The sequence below is a fragment of the Carassius carassius genome, chromosome 23 (genome assembly GCF_963082965.1).
Source record: "Carassius carassius chromosome 23, fCarCar2.1, whole genome shotgun sequence".
Taxonomy (NCBI): Eukaryota; Metazoa; Chordata; class Actinopteri; order Cypriniformes; family Cyprinidae; genus Carassius; species Carassius carassius.
In genome coordinates, this window is record NC_081777.1 from 20,808,268 (window position 1) to 20,830,351 (window position 22,084).

Sequence of the window (22,084 nt, forward strand, 5' to 3'; positions counted from 1 at the left end):
GCTAAAAGAAAGAAACCCCAGAATTGAAGGCTTAAAGTTAACATTCAAGTATTAGTTGTTTACAAGATATTGTCAATCACCTCATAAAACATTTTTGACTTGTAAAAACTAGCAGAAATCACATTTACAGTAAAACATTTCCAGTGTATACTGGGGCAAGACTTCACATCAGACTACGTGTCAAAATGCACAAAAGTATAACCAAAAGATTGTAAACATGAGGCGTTTGTGATAGAATAGTTAGCTGACCTTGTCTGTGCAAGTTGCTTCTAATCTTTTATCAAATATGCACATTTCACATATAAACTCTGGTGAATACATTTAACAATACTGCAAAAGCAGTGTTTTTTACAAATAGAGGAAAAATTATATCTGTTAATCCACAATATGACACAGACACTGTCAGTAGACAGTTCACTTATAAAACCTGGAACATTAATAAAGCTAATTCTGGAAAAAGACACATTGTGTTTATTCTATGACTAAGCTAAGTTGTGCCGGGAAAACCTCTCTGTAGACACAGGATGAAGCGGTTAATTCTGAAAGCAGAGATCATGTCTTTGATGAACTCTATTGTTCAACTGATGAAGACCAAAGTCTCTGGACCTCAAACCCGGATCTGAGATTTTGATGGTTATCGTTGGGCTAAGATTCGAGCAATAACCAAAGGCTTCTGCGACCAAAACATTGAGAATCTCAGTCAGCCAGGAAGTGTTAACACCCACACATCTGTGAACCCTCACTCCACGATGGAAAGGACAGTTTAATGCTGCATTTTCTTCACTTTCAACCTCTTTGACCTTCTCCAGCTCCTAAAAGTTATCAAATGTTAATCAAAGATAGAACGAATGGGTCAAATTAAATCATAAAAATGTCATGTGGTGTAAAAAGTAATAGCATTTTCCACACAACTTAAATACATATTGAGTCTACAGGATAATCATTTAATTATTTAAGAAACACTTAGATATTTAAAATGTATATTTCTAATGATTTCTAATAGGTTTTCAATTATTTTTTGAGGATGTTTTTTTCTGTGTTTTGGTTGCATGCATGACCACATGACTTGGTAGACCATTTTTTCTTTCAAATATTCAGCAGCAGTTTTAAATAGTGAGTAGTTTTGGTAAGAACATCTTTTTAAGTAATAATAATAAATGACTATGCCCAACAATTTAATATAGTTTTCTTTTCAAGAATTTCACAAGGTTTTTCTTTCAGGACATTTTATCACGCTGAGATTTTAGACAGGATTTTCCTTTAAAAAAAAAAAAACATTTAAAATGTTTTGTATTTAAAAAAAAAATACAAAACATACTTGTCAAAGACAAACAGTTATGAAATGTTTTGAGTTTGACAAAAAAAAAAAAAAAAGTAATTTTACCAACCCTAACCCACAACAATAAGGTTCAGCACTCACTGTTAGCGCCTCCTCCAACAGCTTCAGCTCTTGCTCTAGGACCTGTAGTTCTGGGAACTGGCCTCTGTAGTCATCAAGGGAAGACAAAACGGCACCAAGGGCCTCCACCAAACCACTGTCTGCTGATTGTCCCTCCAAATCACCCACAGGTCTGGTGTCTACTAAAGAACCAGACTTTTCTGCCAGCAGGTCGTCCGTTTGTGTCTTTGTGTTGTGTGGCTCATGAGAGGAGTCAGCCCTAGGATCCTTGGAGTCCATCCGCTCGGACAAAGCATTAGCATTTGGGAAAGAGTCTTTGTCTCCACAGGTGGGCCTAGAAGTGGGCTCTGTAGCTTTTTCAGAGTCACAAGCTGTGGTTTCTGCAGGAGAGCTACTTTCTGAACAGTTCAGTGGCTCAGCGGGACAGGATGGCTCACTCGTGGAGGGATCAGGAATGGGGCAGGTCTCCTGAGTGTCTGGTACTACAAAACACGGTTCTGCTCGCATGGGCATATCCATGGCAATGTTACTTACAAATACCGAAGAGACCACTGAAGAAGTCACTTCATGGGCCTCCAAGGATTCCCCAGCCAGTCTATCTGTCAAAACACAATCTGCACTGTTCTCGCTGATGTGGCTAAGGGAGCGAGAATAGCGCGGATGGCCATTGGGCACTTCCTGTTTCACAGGAGCCTTGTTGGTGACTGTTATGGGGGCTGTTGGTTTCTTCAGATCCTCGTCCTCTTCCTCATCCTCGTCCTCTTCTTTCTGATTGGCCAGGCGGGTGGGAGTAGAGGTCGCTGATTCGCGGGGTGCAAATGCGATTTCAATGGCAGGAGGAGCAGTTTGTACCTCAGGCTGTACTAAGTTCTTGTGTGCATGGCGTATTCCCAAGGAAAGCTGAGGACTGGAGGAATCATCAGAGGATTCGGAAGAGTTTGACCATGCCGTTCCGTTCTCCATCTCCTCTTGTCTCTTCAACATATTCTAGTGGGGAAAAAAGAGATTATGTGAACATAAAGACCCTTTCACATGACTCACAGTAATGTACCTCAAAGCATCAAACTTTTGGGAGCAAAGCTGGAACACAGTGCTCAAATTTAAATACACCTATTTCTATGAACACAGCTGATGACACTGATTACTGTTCAACAGTTTGTAGTGGGCAATATTTTTAAAAGTTCTTGATGGAAGTCTCTTAAGCCTACTAAGGCTGCATTTATTTAAAATAAATCAAATAAAAAATATTAAAATATATATTTTTTTAAACCCAGATAGCTTGCTAAAAAACTTCTGCGGCTGCCTCATCTACCTCAGCCATGCTGATCAAGACCTGTCCCGGTGACCCTGATCGCGCGTAACCTGCCTTCCGTTTACACTATACTCTCTCTCGCACATACATGCATTCTATATATGTATGTGTGTTAATGTATGTATGTATGTATGTGAAAGGAGAATGTATGTATGTGTGAGAGTAGAAATATATGTATGTGTAAGGAGAATGTATGGTTGTAAAAGCCAAACTTTATGTATTTGTAAGGAGAATGTATGTGTGTGTGTGAAAGCAAGAATATATGTATATGAATGGAGAATGTATGTGTGTGTGTAAGAGTAGAAATGTATGTATGTGAATGGAGAATGTAAGTGTGTAAGAGTCCCAGAATGAATTATGGCTTGTACGGCCCCTCATAATATATGCAAGTGTGTGTGAATATATATACTATGAATAAAGGTTTTTTCTTATTCAAATACTTGACCTGAAGATACAAAGACTGCAGAGTGAACTAACTTGGCTTATAGAGACTGTAAAAAAATATCCTTCATGATGCTTGCATTGAAGCCCTGATGCAGACATGTGAAAGGCAATCATTTCATACTCTGCCATAAAGTCCACAGTGAGAGATATATGCTAAAATAATATCTGAGGACTGTGAGCAGACAGCAGACTAGTTTTAGGAGGGAGAGAAGAGTACAGTAGGATGATAGGAATGCTTATTGTCACTATTAGTGTGTATCTTTGGACACGGAGCTTCATTATAGTGGAGAGCAGACTGGCGTCAGGCCCAGTGAACTAACCCACTCCCTGCTCCCTATAATTAACTTCCCTCACTCGGCTAATGTGACCACCCTTCAAAACAATAACAGCATCAATGAATGCATTATTGACCGCTGTAGATGCTACTACGCGTTGTCACGCGCAGTTGGACAGACAATGAATAACATGCACAAGAATCCTATTTGCTCTATTTAATTAAAGATAACTGACAGTAACGACAGGACACAGTGATAATCATGACTACTACAACTATAATTTTCTAGATAGATGGCAGACACTACTCATTACCAGAAGGACCATACAAACCTGTTTTTGTCACACCATTTCAGCCAACTACTACAACTAACTAAAGCTACACATCTAGTTCTACAGGCCGACCACACTTACATGGCTGAAAAGCAGAGACGAACCCAGGCGAACCGAGGTGACATCGCTGCATGAGCAGCTCTGAGTCAGTTTCTCTGTCAGTGTGTCTCTGAACACATCCAGTAAGGACCAGCGCTGTTTGGACATCATGCTCCGTGGAGCTGTCTGCACGCAGTCAGTGGGAGAGCATGAGAGTTTTGAGCGAGCTAACGCTACATAGTCTATGGTTATCTGACCAAGCAAGCTATGAGCTTTTCAGACTTCTTCCATTTCATCTAACTTATCTGAGCTGAAGCCACAAGTTAACATGACCTTGTGAGATCAAGATGCTTCTGAGAAATGACTACTATTAAATCTGTGTGGAGCCTATTGTGCTAATTGAAATCTTAAGAGGGTCTGGCGAACTGTGAGATCTCCATTAGGACAGAGGAGAGAGATCTGTGGTATATCGACATTATGATGGTATGCACTTAGCAGAAATGTCTGGTTTGAATCAATTCATATTAAATGTATCATCACTGAATATTTCAAAAGCAAAGCACATGGGTAATGAAAGCAGATATAGTCTAAAAACATAATACATGTCTGAGATTCAAAATAAACCATGAAAGGGTTAAATACAATTGGTTAGAAAAATATAAAAACAAAGATTCTGTACCATTTCTAGGTCAAAAATCAAATACACAAATTTGTGGCACGGATCATGTAATTTCTTTATACAGATGGATGGATGTTCCACTGAAGCACAATATTCTTTTTGGATCACTGTCAGATCATGGTGGAGCAAATCATCATCAGGTCTTACAAAAACTTGTGAAGCTCATGCAGCTCGAGCTCATGCAGTATGTGAAAATACTTCAGAAAAATTAATAAATAAATCCTCACTTTTACTTTAAATAAATAATAGTCATAAAAATGAAATAAAATGTACAACTTACTATAAATATTATAGTATTATAATATAAAAATATTTTTCGTTATTTAAAATTAAATATAATTTGTTATAAATTTTAAATAAACAAGTTTGAAAATCAATTGAAATTCAGGTTTGTTGTAAAAATAACTATCAAAAAATTGTATATACGGTAATTGAAAATAATTGTACCAAAAAGTGGGGGAAAAAATGTACTGTTAAAGGGCTAGGTCAACCATAAATAAAAATTCAGTCATTAATTACTTCCCCTCATATCATTCCAAACCTGAAAGACCTTTGTTCATCTTCAGAACACAAATTTATATATTTTTGAAGTCCAAGAGTTTTCTGACCCTGCACAGACAGCAACACAACTACCACGTTCAAGGCCCAGAATGTCAGTCAGGACATCATTAAAATAGTCCATGTGACATCAGTGGTTCAACCATAATGTTATGAAGCTACATGAATACTTATTGTGCACAAAGAAGATAAAAATAACATCTTTATTCAACAATTTCTTCTCTTCTTCTCTACCTTTCTGAGTCTTGAATGTGGAAGTTCCATTGCTGTCTATGGAGGGTCAGAAAGCTTTCGGATTTCATCAAAAATATCTTAAATTGTGTTCTGAAGATGAACACAGGTCTTATGGGTTTGGAATGACATGAAGGGGAGTAATTAATGACAGACTTGTATTTCACTATCCCTTTAAGTTTTTGACTTTTGGATCCCACTCATATATTCAAGGGAGAATAGATTACATTTTAAATGATTGGTCAGTCAAATTAGAACATGCTCTGAATGGACAGACTCACATAGAAGGCCTGCTCTCGTAGAGAGGGTGTATCTGGAGGACTCTGGTTGTAGGTAGAGAAGCGTTTGTTGACAGTAGGAGCTTTGTTCACGGTGCTAGCTGAGGACGACTGGTCATCTTTATCAAATGGACTACAGAAGAAAAGAGAGAGTTTTATTTTAACAGGACATTTTAAATAAATAAGTTATGAGATCTGGCATTGGGTGACATTTGATGTGATCCCTTAAAGCTGTACTTACTTCCAGGTGACCTCTAGACTGAGCTTAATGGTGCCTAAGTCATTGATATCCACAGCTACTGTTTGAGGCAGGGCAGCAAACAGGTCCTTCGTCTCACACGAGACACTTCCCACCACCACGTGATTGGCCAGGCTCTTCACCTCCACCAACTTGACAAGCAGATATGAGGTGTTTATTTAGGAGAAAATGTCATCATCAGTTTCATGACCAGCACAACGTCACGAGCTCCTTTCAACATTAGTAATCACTTGTTAAACAGGTGTTTTGTGAGAAGGGCATTTTAAGATCCAAAAGAACACCTTTAAATTCCATATTATCGTTTTAACTTAAATTTCGTGGGGAAGTTTCTAGGATATAATTTCATCCTTTGTGATTTGACCAATCTTTGAAGAATTCTTGAAGAACATTTCAGTCTTTGAAATGTAAAATTAATTAATCTAATTATCATACTAATTTTTATTACATAAGTTATTTATTTATTTTATAATAAAAATAATTGTATTCTTTAGAATAATAATACACAATAACACTATTGGCAAAATCAATTTTGTAGTTAGGATGTTAAGATGTTCCAGTCGGACATAAGCTTTTAAATTATAAAGTCACACAGCACTTTGAATCAGACCCAACAGTATATTTTACATATCTCAGGCCAATCGAAAGCATTTTGACAAACATCAGCTGCATTCTCTTCATTCCTCCCCTAGAGCCTCTCTGTTTTAATATCGCTGTCTTCTGTAAACTTCCCTTCACTCTATCCCATGCAGTCTTCCTGTCTCTATCCCCCTGCTTTTCTCTCTCTGTCCTGAAGAGATGTTCCCTTCCTCTCACATGCAGTTACGTGTCATGGAACCATTGGGAGAGAAAAAACAAGTCAAAGTCCAGCTGCTGTGCTGTGCTGTTATGTGCATTAATGTCTCACAGATTGATGTGACTGTGGTGCACATGTGAGTGTGACAGGAAGGACAGAGAGAGACTAACATTATGTGTGAGAAAAAGAGGAAGGGAGAAAAAACATATGATGATATAAAAATGAATGTAACTGTATTTTCATATAAAAACTACCTTTATAGACAGGAACTCTGTTATAAGGGGGAGGAAGACCATCTCCTCACTATCCCACACTTGCTTGCCATTGATTTCAATCCGACCCCGCAGTTTCCACCGCTGGCGACCGTACTTCATAAAGATCTGTGGAGGTACACAGAAAAATCCATTAACAAATGATTAAAATGATATTTTAATTAGTATAATAATAATACTAAATTTTTTTAAGTATTATTATATTTTAATGTATAGGTTATTTCTACTGGAAAATAAGACAAAAATACTGATTAAGAAATTAGATCTGTGGAGCTATTTAAATCACACCTTCATTTAGTCTGATAATATTATTAAAATTGTTATATTGTAACTTAAATATACTGATTAAGAAATTATTTGAATAATTCATCATTTATATCCTGTTTTAAAGATATTATACTTAAAGTCTTGAATATTTTAAATACACATACACTTATTTATATATATATATATATATATATATATATACATACACATACATACATACATACACACACACACACACACACACACATTTAACTATACATATATAAATACCTATATATATATATATATATATATATATATATATATATATATATATATATATATATATATATATATATATATATATATATATATACCTATACACACACACACATATACATACATACATACAATATATATATATATTCTTACAAATATAAATTAATATTAAGGCTTGCTTCATATAAAATTTTGATTTACATTATCCCTTTGACAACTGTTTATTTCCTTGTATTAAAAAAAACATTAACAGAATTACAAACTTTTTAATAACTTTAAACTGATTATTTATTCATTCAAGTGCAGAGGATAAAGAAAATCTTTGCTTTTGTCTGTTTTTTTTTTCACAGTGAAGGCAATGAACAGAGTGAGAATAACAGATGGGCCGAATAAAAACCAAGTCTCTGCCACCCACTCTTTTATGCATTTCTAGATCTTCAGTCAATTTCTTGTTCTTTTTCACACCACCTCCCTCCTGTCACATCTCAGAGGGCTCTTGCTGAGCAGACTGTGCTGACTCACTGCATTGATTGGCCAGTCAGTCACTCTAAAGCTCTTGCATGTTAAACAGGTGGAGGTTGGGCCGACACATTAACATTCCCCCCTCTTTAATTATCCTACGCCTCCCCAAATCTGTTCTTCCCTGTGCAGAGCAGATGCCGAGATCTGTCTGTGTATGTCTCTCTCGTAAGCAGTCATTTAGTGGATGCTTTCATCCAGTGCTAGTTTACGGGCACAGTGGTTATAACACAAAGACTGCCCTGTGCAGGGTTCAGACTAGTCAGATCTTCAGTCACCACTATCTGTCATATCTGTGACTGATGACAGTGCAAAGCATACGAAGCAAAGCATACAAAAGCTGGAATTCCTTTCAAGAATTCAGTCAGACCTGAAAGCAAGTCTGCAGTTAACTGATATTTTGACTCAGGTATTAGGCTAGTTGTATCTTTATTACATTAAATGGCATTTTGATGAAAGATTATGAAACTAAGCACACGCATAAATTGTTCACAATATGATTTCATGCTGAGTATAAATGAGAAAGTAAATTATAACAGCAGCTCACCTCATATTGATCTCCAGCACAAAGTCGCGCAAAACCCGCCAAGCCTGAAACAAAGGCATGTATCATTATTTAAGTACAGCACACCATTAAGAACATGAAACGGATATTTAACCAGAAATGTTATATAAAACTGTAGGAAATTACTAATTAAAATCACTGCAGAATGGACCCTGGCATACAGAGACTGTCTTACCCTTCATTTTGACATGGAACTCTCCCAGCTGGTTCTCCAGCTCACTCTCTAGCATACACATATTCTGCAGGGACAGAGACAGAGACAGAGGGTAAATAAAAACACAGAGGAAAAGAGAGTAAGGTGGCTGGGACAAGAGAAAAAAACAAGCAGTGTGTAGAAACAATGATGCAGCACACTACAGTTTGAACCGTTTATCATGGAATAATGCCTACTCTTCACTTAATTAAAAAATAGTAGGCAGTACATAGTATAAACTGTAAAGTATTCAGCACAAGGGTGAGGGAGGAGAAAAATTAGGAATCCTACATTTGAGTGTGTCTTGCAGCAACCATTAGGGTAATAAAAAGCACTTGACTAGGAAAGGCTGTCTCTCTTAATCAGATTGCCTCCCTGCATTATTTCCGTGAGCAAATCGTTTGGCCCTGTATCCATCTCTCTGAATGCAAAAAAACAGTGGCCTAAGCCATAATCAGTAAAGTGTAAGTCTCAACTTCCCGATAATGTCATAAAACTAATCACATTTTTTCAGGGTGTTAATTTTACTGGAACCATGTATTGCTAAATAATTTCTATATTAATCTTTTGATATTTATCTTACCACTCTAAATAAATTCTTAAAATCATTTACCTACAACTCCAATCCCTCATGGTTCACAAAAAACAAAGTTGATTGAAGTTAAGTGGATGCAATTTACTATCACCAAACTGAAGTGGATTTCAATTCTGAATTGTTAACTAACTCTGAACTGAATTTCAGTTTTAAAATGGATTTCAGTTCACAAACTCTAAACTGAAGTAATTCTTAGTTATAAAGTGGATTCATCTCTGTAACACATCTGTAAGCAGATGTGAATTTAAGTTCAAAAGAGGATTTAAGTTACTAACGATAAGCTGAAATAATAATTAGTTCTAAAGTGGATTCACAAAGGGTTTTGAACCCTTTTAAATCATATGTACACTGTTTTCAGAAATTTTGACTTTGTTCTTGTCTTTATTGACAAAGTCCATAATTCTTCTTCCTCTTCCACCCATACTTTCATCTAACTAAACACTCTTACCTCTGTGTACTCTTTGAAGCTCTTGTTAGCTTCAGACAGACTCTCTCTGGCCTCCCTGCTGCCTGGAGAGGCAGTGTAAGCCTTCACTATCTTATCGGCTCCGTCTCGCAGTCTGCGCTGCATACAGTAGGCCTCATAGAGCTCGTCAATCTGCAGACACACGCGCAACACCCCAGTGTTTATTACAATCAATGAAAATATTTTAATTACGTACAGAATATTGATGTGTGTTCATAACAAATGTCTTCAACAACATCTCCTGCTGAACAGCCCATCTTGAGCAGTGTTTTGAAACATGGTAGTTGGTTTATAGCTGGTCATTACATGGAAATCCATTCTTATTAACTTACATTTTCACTTATCAAAATGTATTTTGCTTTTAAGGATGTTTAGATTTTTGGAATAATACTTTTTGCCCCTTCAATCAGCAACAAACTAGCAGGTCATACCAGTGTCAATCTTGATTTTGTTACATGGTGATTGGTCAATGAAATAATGACAATCTTAGAGCAGCTACAAACTAAATATGTTCCATGTTCCAAAGCACAGCTGCTACTTAAGCAAAATTTTCCAATAAAGTTCAGTATTTTTATGACTTGAGGTAGCCACAGTTTAGTCTACATCCAGATGGTGACACTGACTGATTAACTGCATATGCACACACATGCACAAACCACAGCATCTTGTTGTTAAGTGTTTTCTTGCCCAAGTACTTCCTGCTGGGTGTCATTGTCTTCAATATAAGTAATTTAGATTTTACTGATCTATCCAAAACACCTTGAGTAGGTCTACAAATGTGGAAGTCAGTAATGGAGACAGGAAACTGTTACATGTTAACTAAAATTTATGCAGACGTTCATGATATAAGACGTTATCTTTACAAATGTATTCTGTAATTATTCATAACACGAGTCCTGCAATTCAGAGATTAGAAAACAATGAGCTGTCCATTGTAACGGAGTATGAATGAATTATAAAAAATGCAAACAGTATGTAAGCTCCATTCACTTCACTGGAAGAATGTTCAGCAGGGCATGGGAAGTGTGTAAGGAGGATTATGACTATAAGCAATACCCAGCTGAGGATAATCACAGAAAATGGCAGTATTTAGATGTATTTATGCAAAAATTACTGAACATATATGCTCTCTTATATGTACACTATAATTAAAATTAAGGCTATAAATTAAGACATTTCTATATATTTCTGAGTGCCACCACTGCTTGAACCAAAAGAACAAAAACAGTTCATAAAGTCAATAATGCATATTTGTTTAATTTCATTGTTTGATACAGAGGTTTTCTTGTATGTATAGTGACTGGGTTGGTAAAATTAGGCCCTAATAACTTGATAAAAAAAATAAAAGTATAATAAAAAATAATAAAAAAATAATAAAAATAATATGTAAATTATTTCTGTGATGGCAAACTGAATTTTCAGCAACAATTACTTCAGTCTTCAGTGTCAGATGATCCTTCAGAAATAATTCCAAAAGGCTGATCTGGTTCAAGAAACATTTCTTATTATTATTTATATATTGAAAAAAGTTGTGCTGCTTAATATTTTTCTGGAAATCATGATACATTTGTGGTACAAGATGCCTTGATGAATTAGAAGTTATCTTTACTGTCACTTTTGATCAATTTAATGAATCCTTGCGGAATAAAAAGTATTAATTTCTTTTTTTTTATCTAACTGACCCAATAGTATATGAAATACATAAGAATGACCCAACTCAGTTGGGGAGCTTCATACTGGTTGTTCACACATACACATGAATGTACAATTCGAGTAACTCAAACACACATAATCCTCGAGACTGAAGGCAAGAACAGGGGCGAAAGATTCTGCAGCCCTTAAAAGGTTTCCTGCAATAACCGAAAGAGGGACGAAGGAAAGACAAAGTGAGAGAAGGAAAATATTCCTCTCAGTGTGTCCATCTGGAGGTGGTTATGATCCGTCCAGTGACCATGTTCCAACATACTGGCAGGGAGTCAACGGGATAGTCATAAGTTTCAGAGTTATGACAAGCGCCTCTTCTGCTAATACACACTGCTACACAAAACTGATAACAACACGCCTCTTCATTCACATTTGTCATAGACCATGGCCAATACAACACCACTATCCCTGCAAAGACATGGGACTGCTGTTTGCACTGCTTAGAAAAGTCACTTAATATTAAAGGGTATTTTCTCACTTTGCCCCTCCTCCACTAAAATAGAGTCCCAACATATCTGACCCAGCAAAAGCAAGGAGACTCCCTGCAGTGCCCTCGCTCATAAAACACACACTAATCATACATGAAATGAGGCTTTGAAGGAAAGAGAGGAAGAGGAGGATCGAGAGGAAGGCCTCTTCCTGTAGTGCAGCTGGTTTGGGTTAGTTTAGGCTGTTAGTTCAGACTCCAACAGGTCTAGTGGAGGGTTTAACCACTCCCCAAACAAGATAAGAATGCGAGCAGCCCTTAAAGCTTTCCTCTGCCTGTGACCCGTGTCTCCTGCAGAGTGTGAACATATATGTGTGTGTACACAGGAAGAGAAAAATCTGTCTGAGAATGTGTCCCCAGTGAGGGGAGAATTACGCTTGGCTGTATATCCTGTAGGGGACTATATATCAGGAAAAAAGTCACTGTTTAGACGCAGACACGTACGTGCATGAATGCATGCACATAACCGTACAGAGGCTGTTATCGGGGCCAGTGGGCCATGCAAGAGCAGTCACTAACACAGAGACATCTGAACAAGAACAGACCTGCTGAGCTACAAAACACATGCAACTCTGTTTGACATGAGTGGCACATCCTGGTGACTGCTCAAGGAATATTTCATTTCTAGACTTTTTTTTAAATCTAGTTAAAAATGCAAAGTTCTTTGAAATATAAAATGTGTTGTAAGATCATTTTTTAACAAGAGTTTTGATTTAATGATTTAAGAAAGAAAATGTCAGATGGTATATTAATCAAGTAGAAAGAAAACAAAAACATACCTTACACCTTGAAAACATGAGTACATTGTAATAATTGTTTTCCAAATTTTTCAAAATATATCCTACCTTTACAAGTTTTATGAATAGTAAATTTTGGGGTGGTTTTGTACCACCTGTGCATTTAAAATATTTGCATAACTATGCTTTACAAATGATTTGCATTTCAGTTAACGACAGGCTTACCTTACTGAGATGAAACTCCAGCCGTCTCATAAATCTCTCAATTACTTTCACTTGCTGAGAAAACAGAGAACAACATTTATAATGTTTCAAAGATTCTAGAGAGGCATTAACAATTCAATAATATGAAATAAGAGTTGAAGGTGCCAGGCTTTTTTTAATGGAGTCTCTAAACCAAAACTAAAGCCAGATGAAAATAAAGCACCGCTCACCTTGTCAAGTTCATACAAAAAACCCTACAAAAGATCAACAGAGATAATGCAAAGCAGACATTAACATAAAGACAGAAAAATGCTCAGATTTGAATGGCTTAGTGCTGTTTTGAAAACTGCTGAAATGGTTTGAAATTTAAATACATAAATATATATATATTTATATTTTGTGTGTGTCTGTGTTTTGTATAGACTTACCAAGCGAGAGTTTCTCTTAGACTCCTTCATTTGTCTGTTCAGACTGTCTAGTTCCATTTGATGGACTTGCAGGTAGGATCTGTAGAAGTATGTACATCAGCTAACAGTGTCTGTGCCACTGTCAATGACTAATGTATTGTGTATAATCATGTTTTATAATAGCTCTGTGTGAGCATCTGATAACAGTGTATTATGCATCTAAAACTGTAATGGCTAATACGCAAATGCACAGTGCATGAATGTGTGTACATACTGCAGTCCTCTCTTCAGGGCCTCGTACACCTCGTCCATCCTCTCAGGCTGGGGCACCTTTGGTGGAGGAGATTTAGTAGACAGCGTGAACATCCTGCTTGCTCTGGAGGTCTTCCTTACGCACGCTGGGGTGCTGAACACAGAAAAGTTCCTAGGACACATAAGAGGTACATGAAGCTTAAGTACACATTTATCATTTTAGAGGTAATTTAAACACTTTCCGGATGGAAAGGCTCTCATCATCCTTTTGATTTAGACCTTAACTATAAGCAATCTTTTTGTTTACAATAGGATCTGTTTTTTCAACCAATGGAAGACGAGGGTGTTCGAATGCAAAAAGTATTATAGACAGCCAAAGAAACAATCTCTTATCTAAATCAATAGCGCTTAAGAACCACACTCGTGCTGATCGATTCAAGCTGCAATTACTTTTCTAAGATGACAGCTCAATAAAATGGAGAGAAACACTGATACATCTTGACACAATATTCTCCTGTAAAGCTGTATGAGGATAAAGCAACAAAAAAGTTCAAAAAGAGGAAAGTTCAGGATCTGCAGGTAAATATAAAAGTAAAGCAAGTCACAGTAACAAAAGGAACACAGAAAGAGTCGCAATGATGGGAAAATCAGTTATTTAACCAATGTTATATTTTTAACCCATATTCATGTGTCAATCTTTCATCCTAATGTTCATTCTTTTAGAATCTCTTGATCGGTGTTCCTCCCTGCTGTCCTGATAGTGGCCTTCTTTAATGTTTCATGCTTTCTCTGTCTCTGCCCCATTTCAACAGCAGGGGTTTGAAGAGAGCTCTACATGCTTTTGAATCAAACTACATCAACCACAAGAGTCAGTGCTCAAGAGCCACTCTGCCCCTCTAAAAAATTAACACGATGCCAAATACTTACCTTTAAAATACAGCACACATACGCTTGTAAAAAAACAACACTTTTTTTATTCAACAAATAAAAAAGAGAAAATAATTCTAAGTCTGCGTGGAGTGTAAAAATCTACTGGCTACAAAAACAACACAGATTTTTATGACAATCTGTCCCGTTTTGTTTGAGCAAAGCCTTTTTGTAGACAATGATAAACGTCCATGCTTTCCTGCTGCCTGCCAGCTATTAGGAAACGTATGGTGGTTCCACAGGACGTCCTGTCAGATGTGACTTGCCTTTAAAGATGTTAAATGGTCATAACTGAAAAGGCTAATACCATACATTGCAAGCACTTGCTCCAAGTTAACCTTAGGCTAGGGTTATAGACATTAAAATCATCAGTATAACATGAGTATTTGATTTACACCCATCCCTAATGCATGTTGATTGTTTATGGATGCACATGTTAACACTGACCTGTAAGATTTATCGTTGACTCCAGCGAAGGACTGGCTCCTAGTGATGGATCTGGCGACGACCCTCCGCGTGGGGCGCACAGAAAGGGACATGGTGGACACAGATTTGGAGGGACTCCCTGCAGAGAAAAAGGAATTATATGAAAAGGTCAAAGTTGTTTACAAAGACATAAAATCTACTGACATAATTTCTAAATGAAAGTCTATTTTAGAGATGGTGTCTTTGCATTTGCATATTTTTATATATATTTTCAATAAACATGTTTTTGACAAAGATTTCAATTTGTTTGTGGTCTATATAGGCTGCATCAAAATGAGGTTTGCAATTATGCGCCCAAAGGCACGGGTTGAAGACCCAGTCAGTGACGTCACAATATGCTAATTTGTTTAAATTCATACCTACGTAATCACCATCACCAAAATTTAACTTTTTTTTTTTTACATTGAAACTTGAAAAAAATATATTTAGACCTACCTACCGACCCTTTTAAAAAAAGTTTTACTGTTACTGCAAACCAAAATATTTTTAAGGATGGCCTGGATTTAATAGGGAAGTTGGATAAATACATAAAACTAATTTAATTGTTAACTAGCGATAAGCTGGCATCAAATTTCCTGTTGCAATTAATTGCTAATGCTTTTATAAATTTATCGATTTTAACAACGTGTTATTAAATATTATAATACCTAAGATTAATGAATGTTCAGAAGAATTTTTCATTGGCAGTTTATGTTAACGAATTAACTAATGTTAACCAATGAAGCCCTAATGTAAAGTCTGAATGAACAATAAAGAATCAAAACACTTTCAAACAATATCTAGAGCAGTGGTTTTCAACCTGTGGTCCGCGGCCCCCTAGTGGGTTGCGGTGGTATTGCAGGTGGGCCGCCAATTATTTTCTGTTCATTTCCAGTCCATTCTAGGGCTCTGCGATTAAAAGAAATCGTCATAAAATCACGATTTGAGCGTGCGCGATTTCTAAATCTCTTTATAGCACGATTTTCCGAGGCCCTGACCTCCCGCAGTAGCTATCCGATCCAATCAGAATGCATTGCGCCTAGCACGAGAACAGAACAGGCTGGGTATATGCCTATCTCCAGGTCCACACACTGTCTGTGATGCGCCTTTTTTCCGAGCCCATGTTAATGGATCAGAGCGTTCACACTGCACGCGGTAAAAGGCTAGAAATAAAAACGTGCGAAAATTATTAATATCTAACACATGAGCATAGAGAGAGTTGTGAGTTCACAGGATGCAGTTTAAGTAAGACGAGACATGTTTTAAGTGCACACACTCTCTCCGGGCGAGAACATTGTGTATCTGAGAAAGCACGTCTGGTTTTGTGACAGAGCAAAGGAAATCTGCGTGCGAGCGGAGAGAATCGCACTCGTGCATTATTTTAATGTGCTTTCGCATTATATTTATGCGCTATCGCTGCTGACCGCATACACATGCTGTATACACGCTGCAAACACCTGAGGCACCGCTACAATTAATGAGCTCTATGAACAATGCATGGCAAAAAAGTCCCTGTACACAGGATTTTTTTTTTTTTTTTTTGCCATAAGTCTATACATTTTGTTACATCTTTACTATAGTGATAATTTTGACTTATGTCTGTTCTAGAGACGTTACAACTTTTTGATAAAGCTCTAATTGGTTTTCTTTTGGAAATATGTTTCAAATTAATCTTGAATGAATTTATATCTGTAAAAGCATATCGGTGTGTGTCACAATCGCAAAATTGATCAAAGAAATCGCGATAGGTTTTTTTTAGTTTTTTTTTTGTCCATATCGCACAGCCCTAGTTCATTCAATAAATACAGTTAACAATCTAGCTTCTGAGTACTAAGTTATTAACCCAACAATAGCGAAAAAATTTTTTGCAGAGGGCCGCGCAAACATATGTGTGTGGTTGTGTGGGCCGCGAGTTGAAAAAGGTTGAGAACCACTGATCTAGAGCATGTTGTAGTCCAGATTAGAATGAAAAAAAAACATTGAAAATAAATAGCTTATTAAGTCTAAATATTAAAGTATTTGGCTGTGATGAACACCATAGCAAATACACAAATCTGAAATCTATTTAAATACATTTTAGAAAGTAGTGCAGCTGCTTTATTTATGGGGTTTCCAGGGAAAAGGCTGCATTTTCTGCAGTTTAGCGCCATCTGCTGTCAGAGAGTGAATGTGCTTTCATTCATAACGTCCCTCAGGTGTTCCCCCATGTGCTTCTCATGCGTGCTTGTTCACATCAGAGTGCACAGGCATCTTTCAAGCAGCAAACAGTGGTGTTGTGCAATTTGACCAGTTGATGGGAAAAGTATTCCTAAAATGGTCTCTTATCAATGACTCTGTCATGGGCTATCAGACATCATCGTCATAAAAACACCCCATTGACACAACATGGGAGGACAGAGCAGTCAAGATTACACTTAACACCACACCAGTCACTGTGTATTTTAGCCTGGACAGGAACCAAATGGACCCACTCAGCCCACAGCTGAACAAGAAAAACGATGGGAAAGAAGACAAACAGAAAGACACTTAGACCAGAGATACACCTACTTAGATTAGAAAAGATAGGCTGCTACTGCAAACAAACAAGTCATGTTAATCGGAGTCAAAAGTCTGAAGTTATCATCTTAACGGAAAGTAAGTAGCAAGACACAGAACAAAACTTTAATGTGACTACATGTCCAACACAAAACAACAGAGCATTATGTAACCACAGCAGTTCCCCATCTCTCTGTGAGGGCAGGTTGAACGCAGCGAAGTTTGTTTTAAATTGAATTAAAGAGATACTCCAACCCAAAATGAAAAAAATCTGCACTACTGAGAGGACCTTAAAAGCCACCTGTGACTCTCTGGACTGACTAAAGTATTTCAGCTATGTGAAATTCATTCAGAGGCCACCAGTGTTGCTGAAGGGAGAATTCTTTGTGATGTGCCCAGCAAGAGAGAGCATCAAGGCTGGGTTACGGGCAGGACATGTTCTGCCCTCCAGCCCAAAACCTCCACTGAGAGGAAAAACTTCAGATTGTCTTACTGGGAAAAGGCATTAAGGACTGGATTCAGGTTTTATGAGAACTCTGATGGTTTTTCCCTTTGATAAAACTGAATGCAACAGCATAGTTTTAATAAAAATTACAATGTTAAAGGAGTCATGACCCACAATTTTCACTTTTCCACGAGATTCAATGTATGATATGATTGCCTAACGATTATACACTGGCCGGGAAGCCGATATTTAAAAGTGAGGCGTTTGTTTACCTCAGGGTTTGTAAAATAGCCCACGTGCACGCGCACTCAAATACGAGATTTTGATTTCTTCCCCGTCTTGACGTCAAGACGGGGCAGGATATACCATATATGGACACCGCAGCAGGAAGCTCGCCCTTCCCCTCTCCCCCTCACATTCAGTCGAGAAAGACGCTGGAACTAGTGCACACGTGAGTTGCTCTGTGGTTGACTGCCAGAATCAACATGTAAATGTGTTTTCTCTACCAAGAACGGACCTAGCTATCAGAGACCAGTGGATTAAATTCATTTTTAATGACGCGGTTCCTTCAACCCTTCCACTGGTTTATCGTTACGTGTTTGTGCTAAACATTGTACGCCGAAATCCTTCACAAATTTGGGGCAATATCAGGCGAAGTTGGCATCGAAGCTCGGGAAAAGCGCCATTCCAACAAAATTGCCTGCAATTGAAACGGTAAGACTGTGTTTTTATTGCTCTACTGTGTGTAACAAACAGCATAACTGCTAATGCAGCTATTGTATGCTATTGCGTCTGTCACTAGACAAATAAACGAAAGACTGGAGGTGAAGTAATTATTTATGTTCCCTGTAAACGGACTGCAAAAACGGACTTTTGACTGCATTATAATGATTTCTTAATTCAGAATATGATCAAGATTGCGTAGGTTGATGTGTTCGGGGAATTTGCCAAATAATAGTAACATTTAAAGCCCCTTAAATGAACGAAATGACTCGAAAAAAGATTTGTTCATTTTGATGATCGAGTTTGAACAAGAGAGTCTGGCGTTGCCAGATTGGGTGTTTTTTCCGCTACATATTAAGGCCGGTTTACGGTGGGTTTTAGGTGGGTTTTCGCCTGGAAGGCTTTATAGAAATCTGGCATCCTACTGAACGAAGTTAAACTGAGAGAGCGTGGCGTTCACAGACACCAGAATGAACGACTTCACAGTAACGTTCATCAGGCAGTAATGCGGTACGTTCAGTTCAGTCCAAAACATGAACGAGTTCATGAATTATCGTTCAATGAACGCGTCCAGGCACAACTCTGGCGGGAGTATTAGCTTCGAGGTATGGGGAATGGCTGCTAACGTACTTTGCAAAAAACAAATGACTGAGATCATCATGAATTCGGTTATTATTTATTTATTGCCTAACGCTTACATGAGGCCCCGTCTAGTTTGTGTGTGTGTGTGCTCACGTCTTATATTTGTGTGTGTGTGCTGTGCTCACATCTCATATGAGTAACTTTATGTGCGTAGATAGTTCATATACATGTATGTATGACTAGTACTTAGTATATATGCAAGCGTGTTTCATATGTGTGCGTGAATGAAGTTTGATTTAAGCCCTAAACGGCGCCTCATACTTATACACTGGCCGGGAAGCCGGTCGCGTTCATTCACAACTTGCGCCATGATGTCAGTTTGTAATGATATGCTAAAGCGTTACCTGCGGTGTCAACCCCCCTCCTTCCTGCAACCAATCAACGTGCCCCTCATTTTCATTATTATAATGACCGTCCACGACAGCCAAAATATCGCATCAGATCTCGCGAGACAATAATGCCTACAGAAATAAGGGTCTGAGGAGCTCTGTGTTTATTTTTTTCCCACTTTTCTTTTTTAGAAGGGCCTGAAAGACTATAATACAGCAGTAGGTATCCAAGGTAATACGAGGGTATGACTCCTTTAAATGCTTAATGAAGTAAATGATTAACGCAAATAAACAGAGTATAACAAACAGATTTTCGGAGCAAAGTTAGGATGTAAATTTTCAAAAGCATTTCAGATTTTAATTATTCAAGTATTCTTTGTTTGTCTTGTGATCAGTGAAGAGTGTAAACACGGCGAAGTCTATTGATGCTGATGGAAAGTAAAAACCTCCATGCTTCCAAGCGTGGAGGAAGGGAAACTGTTCAACACTGAGAGAAGTGGAATTTTTTAATTTCCCGCAGGATACTCCACCGTCAGATGGAGAGAGGACAGAAAAATAACATCTGCAGCTAACTATTGGTACAATAACCCCTATACATTTCTCGATTTCTTCTACATTTCTATTCTTCTCTTGCTGACATAATCCATTTACAATACATGGAAAAATCACATAAAAAAAAAATATATAAAATGGACCCTGGTTGAAGAAATTATTTCTAAATGGTACCATATTGGTTATATAGACATATAGAAAATATTAGACTTTTTATTTTATATATAATTTTTCTTCATCAGTCAGTTTTGGATATTTAACTGTGGATGTGTAATTTTCCATTTTACTACCTTAGTCATCAGCTCACTTAAACTCTATTAAACACACATAACAACAATAATGTTAAATGTAATCTTTAGCCAATCTCAAAATGAATATCCAATTTTCATACTGTACATTATATAATTTTGCACTGCCTAAATTCATTTGTATCATTTGAAATAATAATTTTTGGTGTTTTGTTTTTAATTTATATATTCAAAATACACAAAATCATAACATAAGTTATCAACCAAACAAACTAAATAGCTTATTGGTATTGGACAGAATTTTTATATCAGCACATCCCTAAATTAATCTTCATCATCCTTAAAATAAATAACACAAACTCAATTCTAGCCAATTACAATGACTCTCCCCCCCCCCCCAAAAAAAAGGTCTAAAGAAGATCCACTTAAATCAAAAGCATAGGAGAAGCAAAGGAGAAATTATTTCCCTAGACAAACCTCATAACACATATAAACACACCTTCTGGCGAGCCTCTTTCTTCCTTTGTGTCACCAGGTAAACAAGACAAGTGACACATTTTCCTCTTCACCATGACTTGTGTGGGAATGAAATGTCTACTACATTCCCTTCACACACTGGAATCTTTCACGAAGAGATAAACACCATCAAAGCCTCATCCTTCCAATTGTTGCTCTTTTCCCAGGTTCCCACCTGTCCAACAGGTCCCAAAACCACCACTTATGAAATATTTGGACATTCCAACTGCACGTCAACTGTTTTCACAATAATCAAATCTGGTCAGGCTCTTCTGAAGCGTGTGGATCAGTATTATTCTGGTGTCTGGCTTTGCTCCAGGACTATTCTAGAACAACAAAGCACCTGGGGCCCTCCCCACCCCTGATCTGACACAAACCAACTGGAATCCAACCATTAGACACTCTGTCAACCAACCCAAATTAGTGTGATGATTTACCAGACTACATTTTATCAATGCATACTGTTCTTCAAGCTCTATGGTTTTCGAGCTCCATCCACACATTGTGAGCGGTTGGAGTGAGCACCTGTGAAATAAAAGCAAGCTTGCCAGTGCTTTCTCCCTGAGAGAGTCGTGATGATAGCACATTCATTTTGTTGGAGCCGGTAGCCTCTGTGTCTCGGACACATTCCATTCATATCAGAGATTACCAGGGCCTGGTGTCTGTCAAACAAACACTTCTAGGGTTCATGGTCAGAGGGGAAGAAACTTAAAGTTGTGTCCAAAAAAACTCTGGTAACAAGTAAAGAACATTACAATGTGATATCTGAGGTCAATCCCACAACTTTCCAATCCCACTTGACATTCTGGCCCTGTAAAATGACCTACACCTTGAGAAAAACGATTGATTCCTATAATAATATAACAATAGGGCTACAAGATTAATTGCATGCGATTGTCATGCTTGTCTTGCCAGTAAAGCTGGTTCTGTGATTAGTAGCAAATGACCATAACCTGCTTTCAAATGAAGCGGCATTTACTACACAGAGCCATAGTTCGCTGACAAGCTACACAATATTGTGTTCATAACCGAATTTGATTCATCACAGAACCAGCTTTACTAACGAGACAAGCATGACAGATCGCATGCGATTAAACGTGCAGCCCTACATAACAATATAATAATACATTAAATAGGTCTATATTAGCTAATGTTATTAATAGCGATGCACCAAAATT

General features: G+C 37.4%; 1 protein-coding gene across 1 annotated transcript in view; it reads right to left on the reverse strand.

Annotated features, from left to right (window-relative positions):
• Positions 1-22,084, reverse strand: part of LOC132101468 (rho family-interacting cell polarization regulator 1-like) — a 31,391-nt gene that overhangs the window by 6,384 nt on the left and 2,923 nt on the right. The window contains exons 2-14 of the mRNA XM_059506464.1: positions 14,899-15,016; positions 13,547-13,696; positions 13,294-13,372; positions 13,096-13,119; positions 12,887-12,940; positions 9,716-9,865; positions 8,655-8,718; positions 8,462-8,505; positions 6,853-6,978; positions 5,788-5,936; positions 5,550-5,679; positions 3,843-3,986; positions 1,421-2,386 (exon numbers count right to left, since the gene is read on the reverse strand). Of these exons, the coding sequence (XP_059362447.1) occupies positions 1,421-2,386; positions 3,843-3,986; positions 5,550-5,679; positions 5,788-5,936; positions 6,853-6,978; positions 8,462-8,505; positions 8,655-8,718; positions 9,716-9,865; positions 12,887-12,940; positions 13,096-13,119; positions 13,294-13,372; positions 13,547-13,696; positions 14,899-15,016 (2,198 nt within the window). The remainder of the gene's footprint in view (positions 1-1,420; positions 2,387-3,842; positions 3,987-5,549; positions 5,680-5,787; positions 5,937-6,852; positions 6,979-8,461; positions 8,506-8,654; positions 8,719-9,715; positions 9,866-12,886; positions 12,941-13,095; positions 13,120-13,293; positions 13,373-13,546; positions 13,697-14,898; positions 15,017-22,084) is intronic.